The following is a 20,530-nucleotide window of genomic DNA, read 5'->3' as shown; positions in this document are numbered from 1 at the left end:
TGTGGTGTTTTCCAGTCAGACTTCTGGCTTTGTATCTCCCTCCTGGGCTGCAGCCTGGCCCAGCTCAGCCAGCACACCAGCAGCACCTTCACCTTCCCTATGGGATTAAGGGTCACCTGGCATCTGCAGAGGGGAAGATGAAGGCTCATGCCGGTGACCTCCCCAGGGATCTGCTCCCTCCCCAGTGCAGAACTGTGGGAGCTCTCTGACCAGACCCCTGTAGTGAAGGGAGGAGTCCTCTCTGCTGTCTACAGACAGGACAGCGCTGGGGCAGCCCAGGCAGCTGGGGGAGAGCAGGGCCTGACTGCATCCTGTCCTTGCTCACAGCCCTCTCCCTCTCTGCACAGGCTGCTCATGCATCCCCCCCCCCGTGATGGTTTCTCCACTGCTCCCTCCACAAACTGTTTCATCAGACATGCTTGGTTACCAAGCTCAAAAAAACCCCAAACCCTGGAGAGTAACTCCTGGGGCTGAGGCCATGGAGCATGACTAATGGAGAGCTGAGAAACCCTGGCAGCCTCTGACAGCACAGCTGTAAAGTAATTGTTAATTCTGCTGCTGTTAACAGAATGCTCCAGTTTCTCTCTCATGTGATTCGTCCCATGTTTCCCAATAACTGCTGCAAAACCAACAACCTGCCCCTTCACAGGAGGCAGCTCTCCAGTGTGGAGACAGACTGTCCCCAAGTCACCTTTCCCTCCCTCCTCCACATTAATACTGGCAGCAGCAGAAGGCTGGCTCTTATCCTGCAAACACATTTTCAGAGGGAAAAAAAAAAAATTGCCTTTTTGTCATCTTTGAAAGGAGCAACAAAATGTAGACCTCTTATGCTGATTAGGTTGTGCTAGTGAAAAAACGATCCATTAGAACATGAACTCATTAGCTGCAAGAACAATATTCCTACAGAGACAGGTATGTCTTTCTCTTGGTCATCCATTAGTAGATTTCCTTAGAAATTTCCTGAAGTAGGAGATACTAAGGAGAAATTCTTGTTAAACAGCTTAACTCCAGTTATTTTTACCCTTGGGTTTGAATTTCCCAAAGCTAGGTGCTAATGCTTTGGCACCACTGCCTGTTAGCAGCCAGGGCCTGGAACAGCAGTCAGCTCTCACACTATGGTAAAGCACATTTCCCAATGAATACAGCATTAGTTGTCAGTACTCTGAGATCCTCCTAAAACAATGAACAAAAAATGGATTCTTAAGGATACCATCATCCTCACAAAGGTATGGTACTGAGGTCAAAATGAAAAGGAAATTGTTTTACATTTGTTTTGTTGAGATGTGTAATTACTCATCATTGGTGCATTCTTGTGAAAATATGGCAAAGTCTGCAGAGACTGCATGCTGTCAAGTAAAAACAGGTAAAATACTGTATTTGCTAACACCTTTCTTACTCCATTTATGTCAGAATTTGAACAAGGGTTGAACAGTTTAAAAAAACCCAATCCTTTGAATTCCATTTCTAAAACTTAGTGTCCCCACACAAATGCATGAGGCTCAGCCACCTTTGTGAAAGCCACATTATCACCAAGAGGATGGGCTCTAAGTAACTCACTTGGAGCTAGCAGTTTTCCCAGCAAACGAAGCATTTGTGTCCATGAACACACATCCAGGATGGGCCAAACTCTGACCTTGGTGCTCACCATCCCCCAGTAACTCTCTCTCTGGAACCAGTCTTGAACAAACCCCTGCACCAGGGAATTACTTAAGCTGATAAAAAATGGATCTTTGTATCAGTACAGAGAGCTCCCCATATCAACAAACCCGTTTGACCCGCTGCCACAGGCTGCTACGCAGAATTCCTGCCTAGGATCAGCGCTGGCTGATGAGGCTCCCTACTAAGGCAAGTAAGAATTTGTCAGGCCACAAAACCCTCATGCACAACTCTCCAAGGCTCTGTGCTGGCAACTCTGAGCGTGTGAAGAGGCATTTACACACTGCTTTGGCAATCAGTGAGTTATAATTAGTCACCAATATCAGAAATGTGACACTGGTATACACATTTGAAATTTCCAAGTATGCTTGTCTTTGGAACAAACCCAGGTAGCTGATAAAAAAATCATGAGGGCCTCAGTCTACAGTCTGGCCTTACTCCCATCAAAACACTTCGCTTTTAATTTCAATGTGGGCAGAAAAATCCTTGCAGAGGTAAGGCTCTGGCACAAAACTCTTGCTGCTTTTTTAAACAGGAGCTGCACTGCATCATGTTATCTCCCTAAGCAGCTATCCCACTTTAGCTTCCTCAGAGGTCAGCTATTATCTCTGCTAAGTACATCCGGTGTAGAAAGGAAATTCCTTAATCCTATTTTGTGCGCTTGTTTTCATATGCACAGCCATAATTCTTCCACATCCAGCCTGGGTCATACAATAAAAATCCTTGATTGCCACCACTACTCTGTGCTGTACAGGAGGCAGATTGTCCACTAGGAAAAGTTTGCTGGGGCTGGCTCTTAATTCTTCTGTGCTACAACAGAGGTGTGTAAAATTGACATGGCTTAAAAAGCAAAGCAAGAAACTGCATGGGTTTTCATGTCTACTAAATGGTAACTACTCGAGATCACAGCCTTTGAGGAGTATAGGAATCAGGAGTATGACAAAAATTGGCAGAAAGTATGTGCCTCATTTACTCAAGGAGTCTCTTTCACTTTGGTGTATTTACTTAAGCCTCCTAGACAAGAATTCCCTCAAAGCTTATTACAGGATACTTCCTCCTTGCATTTGGGCTGACACAGGGCTCACCTGCCCCTCTGGAGAACAATCTTCCTGCAGTCCTAGCACGTGCTTACAAAAACTAATCCTTCTACTTTTAGCTCCTTTTAAATTAGACTTAACTTCCTGGAAGAAGAGAAAGAAAAAGTCAGCACCATAATGTTTCCATGTTGTCCATGCAACCATCAGGAGAAAAACCAGACAAACCAACTACCTCACCTCCACCTGTGCTGCCAGATACCATTCCATGGGCATTTCCAAACTGCATCCCCTGCAGATAAGTTTTGTACTTATCCCTGGTAAAACCGACCAGCCAGAGGGTCTGTTGGAAATAGCAGGCAGAGATATTTAGGTCACTCCAAGAAAAACACAAACCCATAGCTCCTACCCAAGCACATTTAAGAATTCTCACAAGTGTCAACTTGAAGCAAGTCCAACTCTCATTCAGCAACACACTTGTGCTGTAGAGGCCTTGCCTGCACCTCCCTTGTGTAGGCTTACAGAATAGTGACTCATTAAATATTTGGGCATTTTTCTTATCCTAGACAAGAAGAAAACCTTGCCTTTGAGAAAAGAAGGTGCATTTGCTACACCTGAAAATGAAATTAAACAGTCTAATCAAAAGCTATTTATTGTCGCCCTGAGAATTAAACCTTCTGATCTTGTTTTCATAGTTTCTAGACACTTTCCCAGGAAAGTAACTATAAACATAGATGTTTATACATTCCATTAAAGAAATGTCTTTTGATGGACGTTTCTCATGACCAGCGTGGGTGGGAAGGTGCTAACCTGACTATCCAATCCCTGGTCATTGTTGAGGATCTAAAAATACTGAAACCATGGAATAAATCGCTCTCTTTTTCCTATCACACATTGAGCTGTGTCTGTGTGAATCATTTCGTGTCCAGCAGCGACAATTTATCACTGCATGAATCTAACTGACCCATGATTTTTTTAATATACAAGAAAAAGAGTTCTGGATTGATTTTGTTTCACAGCAAACACCTCCTAAGCTGTGCTTTTTTGAATGGCATCCTTCATTTCTTGTTGGGAAGAGTACTGAAATACAAAATTTAATACTATGCAAACATTTTCAACAGAATATTTAACAAAAGGGAGTTAAAAGTTTAATACTTTTTTAAAAAGCAATATAAAAATCTGCATTAGGAATAAAATGCAGGTCCATCCTATCATCCAGTCTGTAGAATCACTTAATCATTTTCTCCTGTAACAAAGAGGTGCACATTCTTCTTGGACTGTAGCATTTGAGCTGTGCGGTCTATGCCAACCACTGCAGCCAATTTCTGAGCATCATACTTGGAGTAGAGCGCAGTACAAGTCCAAGTAGCATCCACCCCATTGTCTGTGGCCTTCAGCATGTTACAAATCTCACTGTAGAAATGGGAGTATGTTGGTAATTCATAGAAAATGAGGTTCCTAATGCCTTTTATTGTATACCTGCAGTAGAAAAAAAAAAAACCAAAAAATATGAGGCAAATTTTACAAAATATGCACGTTAAAACATCAATCCTCTACTGAGTCTTCCAATTTCCATCAACCTGAGTGCACATCAGCTGTAGCTCAACTTTACAAACCCTGTGCCATGGACTGAAGACTAAAGAGAGAAGTAGAATTTAGGGGGAAAAGCTCTCACTGCCATGCACAATGACCTCCTCTAAAGTACCAACCACCACCAATTTACGAAGTAGTCAGCCTCTTCAGCTTGGATTTTAATACTGTGAAGCCTGATCAGACTGAGCCTAATGAAACTTTTTGTATTTGCTAAAACATCTTCTAACAGAAAAAAAGTCCTATTCCATTAGGATGCCATTAGGAATCTGTAAACAACTCCAGTCAGGATGTAGCAAATTTTCCAGGTGGTCTCAGCTTGCTGTATTGTATTATTTAATCAATTATATACTACTTCCAGAATTTTATACAATTATTGTGGCACAGATGAACACAAATAGAAGGCCCAAAAATAAATAGGCCAATAAAAGGCCTGCCATTTGCAGGCAATATCATCCTGTCCTGGTATCACTGGAACTTGGCCGCACTTACCTTCCTGAATAAAGCTTTGCTCATAACAAAATACTAAAGTCTCTGCAAAGGGACTGGACCACAGGTAAAAACTTGAAAGTAAACTTAACAACTCTGACTTCAGTCAAAGAAGTCCTCAGAGGGATCCAACAGATTTAAAAAGCAGCACAGCCCATCTATGACTAAGGTCAGACTCTACCTTCACACACACAACACAGAGGGAAAACTTGGTCTGCAATTCACCTTTTGTAGAAGTGGAAACGTTCAGTGAACAATAAAAACTGCTTCTCTCCCTTGAGAAAGAAGCGCCTTGCTCTGCAGACAGCAGCTTTTTTCGTGTATTCACAGATGTGAGTGAAATTCAGGTCCTCTTTCTTGAAGTAGTTTCGAAGGCGCACGTAGTCAAAGTAGGATGGGACATAAATGAGTGTGTGGGACATGATGGCGTCGCGGTACTCGGGCAGAACTTTGTCAATGAAAAACTGAAACCTCAATTTAAAAAAAAGAAATACGTTTTAACCAGGGTTAAACTTCAGCTTTCTAATTCTGATGAGCTCAGGAAACTCACGTATATGAGTTTGATGAATGTATATCATCAAACAACAGACTGCCAAAGATTTTCACTACATTTTTCCTTCTTTTAACTTCACAGGATTTTTACATGTGTAGAAGATAAAAGACTTTAGCAGCACTACGCAATTACGGTAGAGATTGGTATTCCTTCCCCAGATTCTATTCTCCAGAGCCTTTGGAAAGAAGAAGGTCAGTATTCCCCTCCACCTGTGCAGAGCCCAGCCCACACCTGAGGGCTGAAGAAGATGTACTTCTGTGGTGAACCCACAGTGTGCTCTGCAGGACACTCCACTAAATCTGAAATTGCAGTCACTAGGGCACAGCAAAACAGTCCGAGACACACAGTACCTTGCATCTATCACAGAAGAGATACTGTCAGCTTCTAATCTCCGAAAAACATGAGGAAGCTGGACCACCACGTGGCTGATGGAGCCAGTGAGCGGCACGTTACGGACAGCCACCTGTAAGAAGGAAGTTGGATGTTTAGGGAAGCAGCATTCCAAAGGCAGGCACACTGCAACCAGCTTTCCACAGCTGGCACCTGACAGCACAAGGCTGTTTTTAAGAAAACTCAAGCACAAAACTACAGTCATGATAGAAAAACCAGGTCTGTTAAACACACTATGACTGCTTATGCACTGAATCCCATATATCTGAGACAGTCTCCTGAAGTTTTTACTTAGTTCCTGTTTCTTTCAAAATACTAACAATACATGCATCTTACACAGTAGGAGATAAAAAGGAAGCAGATGAACTCTCCATTTAACAACAAAATAAGTAAAACAAAATAACTTGACTCTGTCAAATTAAAAAAAAAATCCAATTTCTGACATGAAGCAGCAGCTACTATGAAATAAAAGTATCAAATAAGTATCACTGCCTGAGAAGCAGTTCTTTGTGCCTCTGGCACAGTATGCAATGTCATGGAGATTCAGATGGATGAGGGAAATAGTAGGCATAGACGGTCAGCAACTGAGTTACAGATTTTTTCTACATGTTGGGTTTTCTCTTCCTCTCCCCCTCCCTTCCACACCAGCATTCCAGCTACTCACCTGCCCAACATAATTGAAGCAGTGTTTGTTGAAGACAGAGTTAATCTGGGGGTCCTGGAGAGCACTGAACAGCAGCGTCTGCCGGTAGTACTTGGACCAGTTGTTGAGACTCAGCATCCGCACTCGGGAAAAGTCCACCCCATGGGAATCCAGAGGCAGCAGGTTAATGTGCTTCATCAGGTGCTGCACAGACAGATGGAGACACATCACTGCTGACAACCCCGACTGCCTGCAAAAGCCTTAACTGCAGTAGGAAAGAGGGCAGGGACCAGCAAGGCAGTGCAGAATATAAACAAGAAGCATCTCCCAAGACACCCCTGTCTGGAATTTATTGACCACAGCAAGAGCAATTTACTTGATTTCCTGACACAGAACTGAAAGCTACCATCTCTTTAGTCACCAGGAGCAGTAACCTTCTAATATTCTCCTGGGGCAAGTATAATGGATTTGTTTGTATTAAAGTCAATGGGCCCATTGGTTTCTGAGCTAAAAGAAGCCCAAGCACAGCTCAACTCTCATCACATTTGGGGAGAGTTTGACGAAATTCACTGCATTTTGCCCTCAGGGAACAATGCCTAGGACTGGCATCCCTGCCACCACTTGGCAGGCAGTTGCACCTAAAGGGAAAAACAGAACGCAGGCTCCAAGACTCATTCCTTGGATATTGTGAGGGCTCATGTGCCCTTTTTCTGTGACTCCTGAGGAAAGAGCACCTTCTGGACTCATCCAAAACGCACAGTGACATTGTGTAGTCAAAATTTCTGGTCCAGGTACCTTGGAGGTGTTTTTATGTGGAAAAGAAAACCTTACCATTTAAATCCAGAAAACTTCTATTAACCAAAAGCCAAAAGGGAGGGGTACTAGCCACAATCCAAGAGCTCTAATTGCATTAAATGTACAGGAAACCCTTCATACTATTTAACTCTGGACATGACTAATGCTTAGTATGTCTGCAGTCAGTGGAGATGTGCACCAGCTCCTCTTGCTTCCTGGAGGAACCTGAATTAGGCTGCACAGATTCCTCCCATGGCTGCAATCTGATTGAGACACTGGGCAGTCAGACAGCTGGCATAATTTCTCCCAGATGTGATTACAGGAATCATCATTCTCCTGCTGCAAGATAATTAAAACTGTCCAAAAACCACCTTTGATTAAATATATTACTAAAGCACCAAACTAGGTTTCAAAGAAAACATGTTCTGAATACACCCAAAATTTGTAGAAAGAATATTCTTAGTAAAAGGAAAATATAAGGGTGAAGGGAGGAAAAAAAAATGAACATCCATGCCCAGAATCAAATCAGTAAAAAACAGCTATACTGCTCACTGCCAAAAATGAGTAACATCAAGACCAGCAAGACACAGCACAGCACAAAAATGAATACATATATGGAAAACTCACCAGAACGTGTTCCCAGTTCTGCATCAGGTAAATGTCTGCTTGATCAATTATGAGGATTTCTATTGATGACAGAAAATCAAAGTCTCTCTTCTTCTCCCCCTCTGCACCAATGACAGTCCTGATGCCCAGGGGAGAGGCAATGATGATGTCTGAGGAGTAGAAGGGTGCATAGAGTCTCATGCTCTTCTGCAGGATCGCAACCCCTGTCCAACAACACCAACAGCAACTTCTCAGTTAACATCAATTATCAACCACATTCTTCCAGGAGGCTCTAGAGCAGTAATTTCCCCCATTTCCTCTCCCCACACTGATGAATACAGCTGGACACAACTAATCTGTCTGAAACTCTACCCAGAAAGTGCTTACCCCCATTTGACAAGCATTAGGAAAATTTTCATGTAATTTAGCAAAGCATTTCTGTATTATTTTTAAAAATATTTTTCATCATCTGAATGAAAATTTTTACCTGAAACACATTGTTTCTGATTTTTTGCTGAACAGGGTAATGAGGAGACTGAACAACTTAAGAAAAAAAAAAACTAACCAGAAATTATGAGCTACTCCTTTCTCCCTGAATCCTAAACTTTGGTCTCTGCCTTTAGGGATTATTTATATATCACTTTAATCTGTCATGAAAGATTTGGGGTGTATCTCTTGACTATCAACTGCCTTTATTTACAGGGCTAAAAGATTTGCTACCAAACCACAAAGGACAAAGTTCTTCATGTTGCAGTGACTAAAGTCTTGCACCTATACTGCTTCTCACACTATGTGTTGCAGGGTACATTCTGAACCAGCTTAAGCCATCAGCTCTCATGTTACAGACACCAAAGGGAAAGAATCAAAGGAGTTTGTGTCATAGCTACATGGCAGTATTTCTAAAACCCACAGTTTTCTGGTCTTAAAAATGCAGCTAGTCCTGACCACATTTAAACCATCCCCTTCAATCTGCCCAACAAAGTCTCTCCAACTTCTCTCCTTGTCCATGTGAAGGCAGGTACCACAGGTACAGCTGAAGGCCCTTCCAACAATTTCAAAGGCAGCAGTAGGGGCCCCTCCTGCTGTCTATTTCAACCCAAGGATAAAAATGGAAAAAGAAATAAAATCATAAAGGTTCAATTGGTTGAATTTCCAGGAAGAAGATATCACTTGTCACAGCATATACACAGTTTAGAAACATCAAGTCTTTTTTTCTGTTTAAAAATGTGAGTGGTGGTTTCAGTAAGGCATAACAAATGTGCTTTAAATTAGATCTTTGTGCTGAAGTAACAGGGTGTGCAGCACAGTAAGAAAGAGAAATTATTCTGCTTCTATAATTTGCTTCTGCAAGTTAACAGCACTGAAAGTTTCTTCAATCATTTCTTAACACTCAGTAAGTGGAACAAGTAGAGTGTGGTACAGGAGAGGACTAAAAGGAAAATTATTATGCTACTGAAAGTAAGATGCTCTCATCTGAGAGATATTCACTGGGGAAGGAAGAAAGACTGAGTGTGACCTGCTCACATCTTCCACTGTATCATTACATTTCTTGGGGTGCCAATTTATCTTTCAAGGTGCACTATTTCAAAAGCCTCTGATCTGTCAAGTTAGAAAAACTGCCTTCTCATCTTAGCAGCTCCAGGAACCAAGCCACTAGCTAGTTCTCTGCATACTGAGTTACTAAACAGCATAAGATTACAGTATTATGAAACAGTCTCACATTTTCTGCTTGTCCAACACTCCTACTTGCTGCTACCCATTTGCTTCCATGAAAACCACGGGAAGCACAGCAGAAAACTGCTTTACTCAGTGTTGAGCTTTAATTTTGTTCCAACCATTACACGAGACATTGTGAACAGGCTAATTAAACCCAAAAGATTTTTTATTTTTTTTTATAACATGAAAAGATTTTGCTGCATAATCAAGGCTATCTCCAAAATGAGGTGTGGGCAGTCCTGCTAGAATAAAGCTGTCATTGCATTTTAAATTATTCTGAACTTGATGTGAAAATAATTACTTCTCTATTTTCTCTTCCTTTTTAAGTTCTGGCAAGGCAAGAAAGATTTTCAGAAAAATCCAGGTTGCCAGGGCAAAATCAGCAGGAATACCACGTGGCTTAGAATCTCAACAGAACTTCCAGCCCTGATAGCTCTTAGGCATTTGGGAAAAATTTGCTACTTAGCAGTTCCATACAAGCTAAAAATCATCTGTTCAGTAGGTCATTACCAATTCTGAAGTGGTCATCAATGTTGCCAGCAAAGATGGCTTCATAATCTTCAGGTCTTTTCAGGTTGGGGGGCTTCTCATCTGGGTCAGAGCCAAACTCCCCCTTGAAGCGCTTTTTATTACTTACATCTATTTTTTTCTTGTCATTCACTTCAAGGAGACTGATGATAATATGCACAATCCGCAGAGCACATTCCCTGAAGGGCACTATCATCAGTACCTGAGCAGATCAACAGTTACAAGAGAATAACCCATTAAGTCGCCATTAAATGTACATTAATTAAACTTCTGGCTTGGATCTGCCCCCGTGATCAACAATCAAACAAAAGCATTCTGACAAGCAGCACGGAGGGAAGATGCACTGCTCTTGACCTGGTCATGGCCAGCAGCTCAGCCTGGTTCCCCAGCTCACTCAGGGTACCAGTACAGGGGAACTGAAAACTAAGCACGTTCTCCTCTCCTCCCTGAGCCCCAGGCAAGCAAGAGCTTGCCTTGTGACACAGAGACAGGGTCAAGGGCTGGCCCTTGTGTGGGTGGCAACAGTCTCTGCACAGAACCCCAGAACATAAATAGCTGATGGGGGAGTCAACACGGAAACCAAAGATTTTCCAGGCATGCAGCAAACACTGAAACTCAACTCTGGAACTGTTCAACAGGCAGCTGGCACACTGGTGACAGGCTGCCATAGCTGAATCCACCTGGTTATCAACTATGGGACTCTGCAAATCCTGGGAGGATTGGTTTGAGGCCCACTCCCCCAGTTACAACAGGTGGCCTTGACAGCAAGGCTGTGATTCCCTGAGGTATTCCTAGGTACAGAAAGATCCTTCCATGCAGGCAAGTCCTTCCAAGTGCCTAAGGATGAAAGAATTTCTGGCACATGCCACATTGAGTGACAGACTACACTACCTGCACTGATATTGAAGATTGATGTGGAGGCACCTGTCTGCACTGGCAGATTTAAATATGGAAGCAGGAAAACTTGTCAGTCTGTGGTGATAGGGAATCAAAAAAAGTCAAACTCATGGCTTGGCATAGAACCAGGCTGGCTAACAACCCTGAGCTCACTGCTTCTCACATGGCATTTTCCCTGGCCATGGAGGACAGCTTCCAGGCATGATAAAGGGATCTAGAAAAGCACATGCCCAGGAACACATCACCTGAGAGAACAGCAACAGTAATACTTGTGGGTAAACTACTACCAGGATGTTTGTACAGCCAGAGCAGGTGGCCAGGGTGGGAATCAGGGAATCAGAGCTCTCTTACCTTAGGCCTGGTGAGCCCCTGATCCCTGTGGTCATCGGTGTCAGTCCCTGGCTTTTGATCCCTCCGTTTGGCGTTGTTGCTGAGCACCTGGGCATTGGCCTTGAGGACATGGTTCAAGGCATGCAGGCAGTAAGTGTGCCGGATCTCTTCTCCATTTGTTAAAGCATTTCTTTCTGGATAGAACAAGTCCTGGTATGAATTCATGATACAGAAAAGCTCTCTTTGTAATGGGGTAAAAGAGGAATCAAGTGGTTTGTCCACTGCAGACAGAAATTGTTTATTCACTTTCGGCCAAGTGGATTCCAAAGGCTTGTGGAGATGAAGCTGTTTCACATCAACTTCTTTGTCCGCTTTCAAAGTTTTATGTTTCTCCAAAGTGGAAGAAAAAATTAGTTGACCCAGCCTTGGCCACTGAAAAATAATAACCCAGTAACACTGAGGAGTCATATGTACCAAACCTTGCACACTTGAAAACATAACACCACAGCTGGTGATATCAACATTAATCAAGTTCATGAAATTAAGGAATTTATCTTTTCAGAATACAAGTGGAAACCTTTTTTTCAATATGCAATCCCTTTTAGAGTCTGCCAGGATAAATAACAATAAATTTCAGCTTGGTAGATATGGATGGATTTTGCAATGATATGTCTGTAACTGTTACCAGACCAGAGGAAACTGAGGAATTTTCTGCCTAACCTGCCCAGCAAATCAGTGGCTCAAACCAGGGACAAGATTAGAACCCTGGAGTCAACTGTGCTTACCAATTGGCCCCACTAAGGTACATACTTCGATCAAAGAAGAAAACAAACCCATTAGGGGCTAATCCCAGAAGTTGTGATTCAGTTGTTAAATGCAGACTTGTTGGATGTCTGTCTGAGTTTGAACAGCTATCAGTGTACTAGGGGAAAACTCTAAACTTTAAGCCTTCCGCTATGCAAGTTGTCCCCAACTGTCCCCGTAAAGTAGCTACAGCAATTTAAGCAAAGATATATCATGCATTGCTTCAGGTAGCACTGGTAATTTTGGCCACCATGTGCCAAAAAAATAAATTAAACTGGAAAAAAAAATTTAAAAAAATCACAGCTTTCTCTCTGACTAACCATTGGGTATCTTCCAGTGAATGTCACCCAGCATATGGCTAAGCAGAATGGAAGGCAACTCTCCAAAACAAAATCAGATGTGAAAAAGTTATGAAGCAAAGGTTTGTCTAAAAATGAGTATTCTGAAAACCAATATTCTCTGTCAAATACTGAGGTGGTTTTCTGGTACTGTAATTCACATGTTATTGCCAGAATTAAGTAATGAAGTAATGTAAGTAATAAATTCCCCTTCACTGGTTTGTAAATGTGTACAGGGACAGAGCCATCCTGAAGCAAGAATGTGAAAGTGCATCTTTTAAAAGTACTTTTAAAAGTACTTTTAAAAGTACTTTTAAAAGTGTACATGGTCACCTCAGAAGCTCAGCTGCAGAGCACATCCCTGGCACTGTGCTGTCACCACTCAGAAACAAGCTCTGTTTCCACTCCTTGTCAAAGTTTTGGGACTACAGCTCAAACGCTACAGCTATGTGTTTCTGATGTATCACCATATGCCTCCAGAACAGCAGAGTGCACATTTTAACTCTTGGTCAGCAGTAAGTGAAGAAGAAAACAGTTCAACAACACAGTGACAAAATCTCAGTAATTCTAGTGCCATCAGCTATTAACAACAATTGTGATCTACTTTACCTGTATAAAAAAAGGATTGTTTTAATCCAGGCATCCTTAGGAATGCTGGATGACTACAGAACATTATTACCTGGCTTTGACTTGAAGTTTTAGGAAGCGCAGACATTTTCTCTATTTCCTTTTCCTCAAGTTCTTTGTCCATGTGCTGTTTAAATGGATCTATTTACAGTAACAACAAAAAAACAGCCTGAGAACTATTGCAGCTAATAGCAGAATCTAGTTGCAGAATGGATTTGCAAATGAGATGAGCAGTTTCCATGCTGGCCAACACCACAATTAAACCTAGTTATTTCAAAGCACTTGGAGATGAGAGAAAGGATGTCAAATTCTCTCTGCAAAGAACAGAGAGAACAGATTTGACAGATTGCTTTTAAAAAAGAAAAAGAAGCACTTATGGAAGTACTAGAATTTTCAAGCACTAATCAAATGTTAGACAGGAAAACAATATGTAGTGGAAAACAGTGGCAATTTTTTGCCTTAAGCTCTGACATGTCCATTGCTTGCAGGTGAAAAAGGCTGTCAATAGTAAAGTCCCAAGTGAACTTGCTAACCTTCCTAATTTACAAATAGTTCTGCCCAGGGATTTGGCCAGTAATATGAACACGGTTTGTAATTAAACAGAGAAATATGAGGCAACTTTTGGAGAAGGGGAGCAAAAATTGCCTGGAGTGAGAAAAAATTTGACTTATTTAATAAGCATCTTTTTTTTAAAGGAAAGGAGAGGCAAAGAACTGTTAAACCATATTATACTCAAAGACTGGCACGCACAAAGTCACATGCAAAGTTAATTTTGAAAGCCAAGCCCTGTATCCTGCTTGCAGCACAGCAGCATTTGCTGCATAAAGAAAACTAATTAGGGAACACTGGTGCTCGCCAACAAATAGCCAGCCCACACACAAGTTACCCAGGCAAAAGTCAAGATATTTACTGATCATGATGCTGAAAAAAAAATTGAGAAAATCTTTCCAGAAATGCAAATGAACTGGATATCATTTAATTGTACTGCAGGGTCTCTCCTTAGTTGAGTTTTACTGATTTCAGCACTTTCCCAATAAAATAGAGGGAGTAATGGGATGCATTTTCAGGAATTTTAGTGACCCCAGGATCAGAGAAGAAATTCATCCCCTTTCTGCTATCTTAAGTGATGAATTTTCTGCAACAGATTATAAAGACACTTCCAAGCTACAAGAACCCACTGAGGAGTAGTGCATCATTTATAGGTGGAACAAAGCTGTTAGGATACTTAGCATGCAGTTGGAGAGCTACTGTTCTCATTAAAATGCAATGCCAACAGCCTAAGTCATATTCTCATGGTAACAAGAACGAGCTGTTTTTTCTATCACATGGCCCTTTGATGCTTCCACACATTTCATGTATCACCCAGGCTGCCTCCCAGATCTAATGTCAGCTGCTGCTCCAAGATGACAAGCCAGCATCACTAGGGATGCTACAAACATATTTCTCTCTCTCAAACTACGCCATCTGATATTAAAGGCACAGAGCATTAAATATGAGCAGAAGCTGTGCAAGTGCCAGGGTGTGCCATGTCGCTGAAGGATCGCACATCCCTGCAACACAGTTATTTTGTTACATATGGTGGGACAACTCCAATATCTGAGCTTCAGATGCATCCATCAGCGTACTGAGATTCTGGGATACACCCTTAAAAGACATTACATGTGCTCTGCTGAGGCTTCATACTCTCCTGATCCTGGTGCAACCAGATTCCTCTGCATAACCTTCAAAATTCTGAGAGCGCTTTGTCTAAATTACTGTGGCTGCTCCAAGCTTCTCAGAATCTGACCTCTAACTCCACTGTGATGTGAAGGATGCCCTCACAGGTCAGTTTTGTGATTATCTCCTGCGCTGTTTGTGCCAAGAATATCTTCCCTAGTCAAGTGCAGGCTTGCAGAGCTCTCTGTATTACAGTGGCTTTTAAAACTACTATTAAAGCAGCAGAACAACACCCTCCACACACTTTTCTAGTCCTTGATACTTCAAACTTTACCAGTCATAGCAGAAACCCCACATGAATCCCAGTCCCCAGGGGCTACAGAGAACAAATGGTTCAGCTGCACAGCTGCATTAAGGGTCCCTTATGTAACCATCTGACATGTGGGCAGTACTATGAATAATGTAGTAGAAGAACTTAGAAGTTGTACAGCCTATTGCTAGGGTGTTGGGACAATTTAAACATGTTTACAGATACTCCTCTAAAGGCAGATCCCTAAACACAGACACACAATCAACTTTTTACCTGCTGAAAGACCTTGTGAAGAACTGCTGTCTCTTCTATCTGCATTGCAATCTCCACTCTCCTCTTCCATGAAATTGGTTTCCAAGCTAAATTCAGATTCATGTTTCACATCAGTAAACTCCTCAATTACTCCATGACGTGGGTCACAAGAGATATCTGTGCCATCAGCCTGCTCCTGGCTGAGCATCTGCTCTGCTGTGTCTGTGGCTGTCAGAAAGAAACAGGTTATTTTCTCCTGGAAAAGTTACTGTCTGTAGATGTTGTTCCCTTTGAGTTACTGATTTTTTCCTCACAAAACTCTATCAAAAAAGATAAAAGCACGCTTTGTATTCTACAATAAAGATGACTTTTGGCTAGTCATGCCAAATGTCAAATGTTACATGATTTGTGGAATTTAACTTTTTGTTTCCAAAGACACCAAATAACTGGAAATGATTAAAGGTTGACTCCTCTCTCCCAGCACTTCTTTGCAGGCTTCATCAATGCGGATACCTCACCGTAAAAGTGGAAGTTTCCTTCCAATTTCCATATTCTTTCCTGTGCTGTGCTGTGAGGCAAACCTTTCCCTCCTCTCGGTGGCACAGCCAAGCCAGATGCTGCCTGAGAGAACAGCTTGCGTCTCCCATGAGTGGGTGAGAACCCCTGGTCTGCTGCTCCATGTGGATTTCCTCTGTGCTGCCGCACAAACAACATCTGAGGAAGCAGCAGCAGGCTGTCTGGCGGAAAATGAGCACAGCTACCCTTTCCCCTGCTAAATCCTTCAGCAGCTGCTGCTCCCACCCACACAGAGCCAATGGAGCAACAGAGTCTCCAAGGCAGAAGAGCACCCAGCCAACAAGCCAGTCTACATCAGGAACTTGACTAAAAACATACGTTAGTCAAACAACATTTACCAAAGAAGCATGGGAAAAGACAAACTACCTTCTTCCTCCTCTGGAACATCATTCTTATCTTCTTCACCTCCCTCTGCTTCTCCAGTCTCCTGGGACCCTCCACCGTCCATTTCTGCCTCACTTTCCTCAGCTTCTTCTGACTCACTTTCATCTTCCTCTTCCTCACTCTCAGACTCAGGTGAGGTCTTCAGGGTAGCCAGGAGCTTATGATACCCAGAGACCTGTTCCACTTCAGTCTCTGAATCGCTTTCTGCACTCGATTTATCAGAATCCTCAGACTGGAAAGAAAACCACAAGTATAAATGCAACAACAGTAACAGCCTATAAAGCAGCAAGCAAATATCCTTACCTCTACTTGCACTATTATGTTTACCCTCTCACAGATGCAATGGGGTTTTCAAAACCCACCATTTTATGCCAATAATCATGCTGGACACCTCCATTTAGATTTTGAAAGCATCTTGGGAGACAGACTGAAGTGCCTCTTTCTGCACCAGTTTGACTTGGAGTATCACAAAACCCAGTGCTTTCCATCTCAGCTGAGTGAGAACACTTGATCTTCAAAGACAAGGCATTTGCTGAACCAGCACCAGATTCTTCTAAGAAAACCACACACAGATTGAAAATTGTAGAAAGGCACCCATACAAGGGATAGAGCATGCTGGAAATGCTTCTGGCTCTCAAGAACATAAGTGAAATAGCTGTCAGTGCAAAACAGTTCCCTGGGGAGTTGGTCAGGTTTAGTTCAGCTGTACAGCTCTACAGTTTGAGCAAGCTAGACTTGACCCAGTTCTGTCCTGGGCTTGCACAAACCAATGTCCATATTATAGCCAAAAATACAGTGAAACCATGAGTATCAATACAACACCATTTACTCCTTTCTTAGTTTCTTTCAGCCCAAAAAGGAAAAAAAAATCAGTAAATACTATATTAACACCCCAAATTGCTAAAGGAAACAAATGAAACAGAGTAATTAATTTTTCCAAATTAAAACTTTGAAATCTTTTATTAATCTGATGATAAAGGAGGTTACCAAATCCTGACTGAAACAAAAGTAAAGCACTGGCAATCTGAAGAAGAATAAGTATTAATATATTTCTTTGTTCAACAGAGAACAAAGTCTCTTAACTCATGCAACACTAAGTTTATCAACATTATTGGAACAACTTAAAGCATGATCTAATTTTCACTGTGACTAAGTAATACACAAAAAAGTTAAGAACTGCTGTTATTTCCTGCTGCTTCTGCCCTCTGATGGTATTACAGTTTTGAGTTAGACATTACAGAAAACAATTCAGAGTCACACAAAAATCACATTGATCTTTTTCTCCTAAATCCTGTTTTTCTAAGTGGAATAACTTAATCAGCCTGAATAAGCTGGAAACACGAAATGCTAAGTTTTTCATTTCACTGAACTATACAAAGATAAAAATAAGGAAGGAGTAAAAATACATTACCAGTTCACATATTTGAATTGCTTCTGCTCTTCCAGAAACCCTGAAAAGAAAGCACTAAAATACCTTATTCTGCCAATAATGTTCCACACAGGATGAAAGAAATTAAGGGAAGAGTGAATTGATCAGTTTTGCAAGTTTAAGGAAGTTAAAGGAAAGCCTAAAACCAAACCATTACACACGTCTCCGTAAGAAAACAGACTGGGCATTTACCCTTAAGGGTCACCCTCTCAGGTGGTGCCACCCTCTGTACATGAAGCCTAAGTGCTCAGGCATTACAACTGATCAACAAAAATTTTGAAGCAAAATCCAGTGTTAATCAGAAGATGATGTCTCAAAAGGAATGAAAAGAATCTAGCAACAAGGGTAGTTTTTAAAAAAGTTAAACAAAAACTACTTCTAGTACCATTATTTGTCTGTGAAGTGGGGAAAAAAGACACAAATTAAAGGAAAACCAGCATTAATTAACCAGTGTTGGGGCTGCAGTTCTTCAAATAAGCCACTGTATAAGCTGGGCTTAAACTAACCTCAATTCTTTCAAAAAGATGCAGTCTTGTGTGGGACTGAGCATCACCGTACAGGGTGGCACACAGGACATTCCCTCCAGCAGGCCTTCCATCCCAAATCCACACAGGCCAGGGGGGTCCCAGGGGACACACAAACAACAAACCTTAACACTGTGTGCGTGCTCCTGAAGGTTTTACAGCAGCACCACACACCACACAGCAGCTGGACTAAGCAGCTCTTTCCTCAGAAGTTTACACATGGGTATAAAAGGAAGGTGGTCATTTTGACAGACGGGCATCCCGCGGAGAAGGGAATGGCTCTTGTCACACAAATCTTCGCTGCTCTCTTTTCATACTCTTTCCGAGATGAGAAAAGAGCACGGACTAACCAGTGGGAAAGCTGGAGCCCTGACAAGCCAAGAGACCAGCCTGCTATCAAAATGGGAGCCCACCTCGCACTCCTCCGCCTCCCGACTCCTCGAGGCAGCCTCCGGGCAGCACCACAAGAGTTTACATTTATTGCAAGAAAATCCGAGCCGAGATCTCCTGCTTTCCGTGCTGCTTTCGAGACTCCCGGCTCAGGAGCGGCAGTGCGCCTTGCCACTGCCCTCCTTCCCTCGGGAGCCCAGGGGAAGCGTGAGAGGGAGCGGCCCCGGGCTGAGCGCGGCTCCTCGGCCCCGCGCGGGCCGGCCCAGCCCGGCACTCACTTGTCATAGAACGGGTGCTCCTCGCCGAACTCCCGCAGGTGCTTCTTCTGCTTCTTGCTCAGGCTGCGCAGCAGCTCCCGCCCGGCTCGCCGCTTGCCCATGCCGGCCCGGCCCGCTCCACGTGGGTGCCGGGCGCGCTGCGCTGTCGCACGGCGGGGCGGTGCCCGCAGCCCGGCGCCGCACGGTGATGCCGGGGCGGGCGGCGCGGCCTGGGAAGGCGGGGCCGGGGGCGGCTGGAAGGAGAGGCGAAGGGCGGTGAGCTCAGGGGCCGGGCCTCGCCCCGCCGGCGGCGGCCCGCGTGCCGCGCGGGGAGCGCGTTTGTGCCTGTGAACCGCGCCGGGGAACACAAAGTAGCGGGATGAAACACTTGTCCCAGACGGCATCCAAATTCAACCCCGTCCCGAAGCTGCCGGCCGCCCGCCCGAGCTTGGTGCGGGCCGTGACGCGTTTCCGCTGCCGGAGCCGGGGTGAGGCCGGCGAGCAGCGTGGCGGTGGCGGGGCGGGCGCTGCTCGGCCTGGCGGAGCGCAGGCACACGCTAGTGGAGCTACAGCACCTTCTCCAGCTGACCCCTGATCTGCAGTGCTTTGCTAAAAGTCTCTGGGAAAACCTCTGCAACCAGGCTAGAGACAGCAACACAAGTGCTTAATATTCAGACGGCCTTATTCTAAAAGGCGCAATCAAAAGCTGCAAATGAAACCCCACTAAATTCTGGCTCTAACAAGTCACTGCTGAATCGTGCGTAAGCGCTGCTTAAGCGTGCTTCACTGCATATGGAGAGAGTTTTTCAGAAACAACCATAAATTGTATCAAATAAAGTAAATTAATTTTCAGTTCTTTGCATTAAACTTCTTTGTCGCATATCCCCGTGTTTCTGTACGACCTAGCTGTAACTCCTGTAGTCTGTTGTAATGAGGGGCTGTAAACGGTGTTGTAATGTGCAAAGCACACACAATAGGTTTGTCTGTCTATGGGAGTACAAGAAGTGAGAGCAACGTAATTCCAAATAGGATGGAGGCATGGAATATTTTGGAAAAAAAAAACATGGAAAAAGAATTTAGCATTTGGATTGTAGCTTCTTGGCTATCTTGACCTGAGGACATCCATGCATTTGACTGAAGCAAGCAAGCACATAAACTTCATTTCAGTTACACAGAAGCCTCTAGGAGTTACTCCTGTGTGTTTGTTAATCTTGCGGTCTGTACCTTCAATAAACCCCTCTGGTTTGGGGAAAATTGTCTAAATCCATTCTACCGACCTGTTTTTCCCAGTACCCGCAGCATACAGGCAGCAGCACCAGTTGGCTGTGCCCAGCAGCAGAAATTCCCTTGGCAGATTCTGTCAAAGCCAACATGTTATGCAACAACACTAAAATAAACGATTTCCAGCTACCAATATTTTTTTGGTGAAGTCGGCAGCCGTGCTCTGCAAGGGGAAAAATACTGCAAATCAATCCCACTTCTGTCATGAATGTGAAAAAGGCAGTATATTTTAGTGTTGCAGAATTGTTTCTTGATTTACAATTTGGCATTGGGAGACAGCAGGAAGAGCAGGAGTCTCCTCAGAGCTGAATCAGGAGAGCTCAGGAACTCTGAGGATTGCACTCGTGTGTTAAAAAGGGAAAATTATAGGACCTTGGCCCTGTAGCTCAGACTCCAGTGTTGTTTGCACACCCTTACTAAAATTCTGGCTATGATGATACTTCACACTTCTTTCTGGAGTTTCAGTCTGCTTTTT

At 43.2% G+C, this 20,530-nt stretch overlaps 1 protein-coding gene across 1 annotated transcript; it reads right to left on the bottom strand.

Annotated features, from left to right (window-relative positions):
• Positions 1-3,815: 3,815 nt before the first annotated feature.
• UTP25 (UTP25 small subunit processome component) lies at positions 3,816-20,067 on the bottom strand. The gene is made up of 12 exons (XM_023923303.2): positions 18,796-20,067; positions 17,586-17,625; positions 16,157-16,406; positions 15,236-15,442; positions 13,049-13,137; positions 11,249-11,659; positions 9,983-10,202; positions 7,778-7,980; positions 6,377-6,559; positions 5,673-5,785; positions 4,995-5,240; positions 3,816-4,169 (listed from the first exon to the last, which is right to left on the bottom strand). The coding sequence occupies exons 1-12, from the start codon at positions 19,176-19,178 to the stop codon at positions 3,923-3,925; spliced, it is 2,592 nt and encodes an 863-aa protein (XP_023779071.2). The 5' UTR covers positions 19,179-20,067; the 3' UTR covers positions 3,816-3,922.
• Positions 20,068-20,530: the final 463 nt, after the last annotated feature.

The sequence above is a fragment of the Cyanistes caeruleus genome, chromosome 2, assembly GCF_971803275.1.
Source record: "Cyanistes caeruleus chromosome 2, bCyaCae1.hap1.1, whole genome shotgun sequence".
In the NCBI taxonomy this organism is placed as follows: domain Eukaryota; kingdom Metazoa; phylum Chordata; class Aves; order Passeriformes; family Paridae; genus Cyanistes; species Cyanistes caeruleus.
This window is presented reverse-complemented; position numbering and strand designations above follow the sequence as displayed.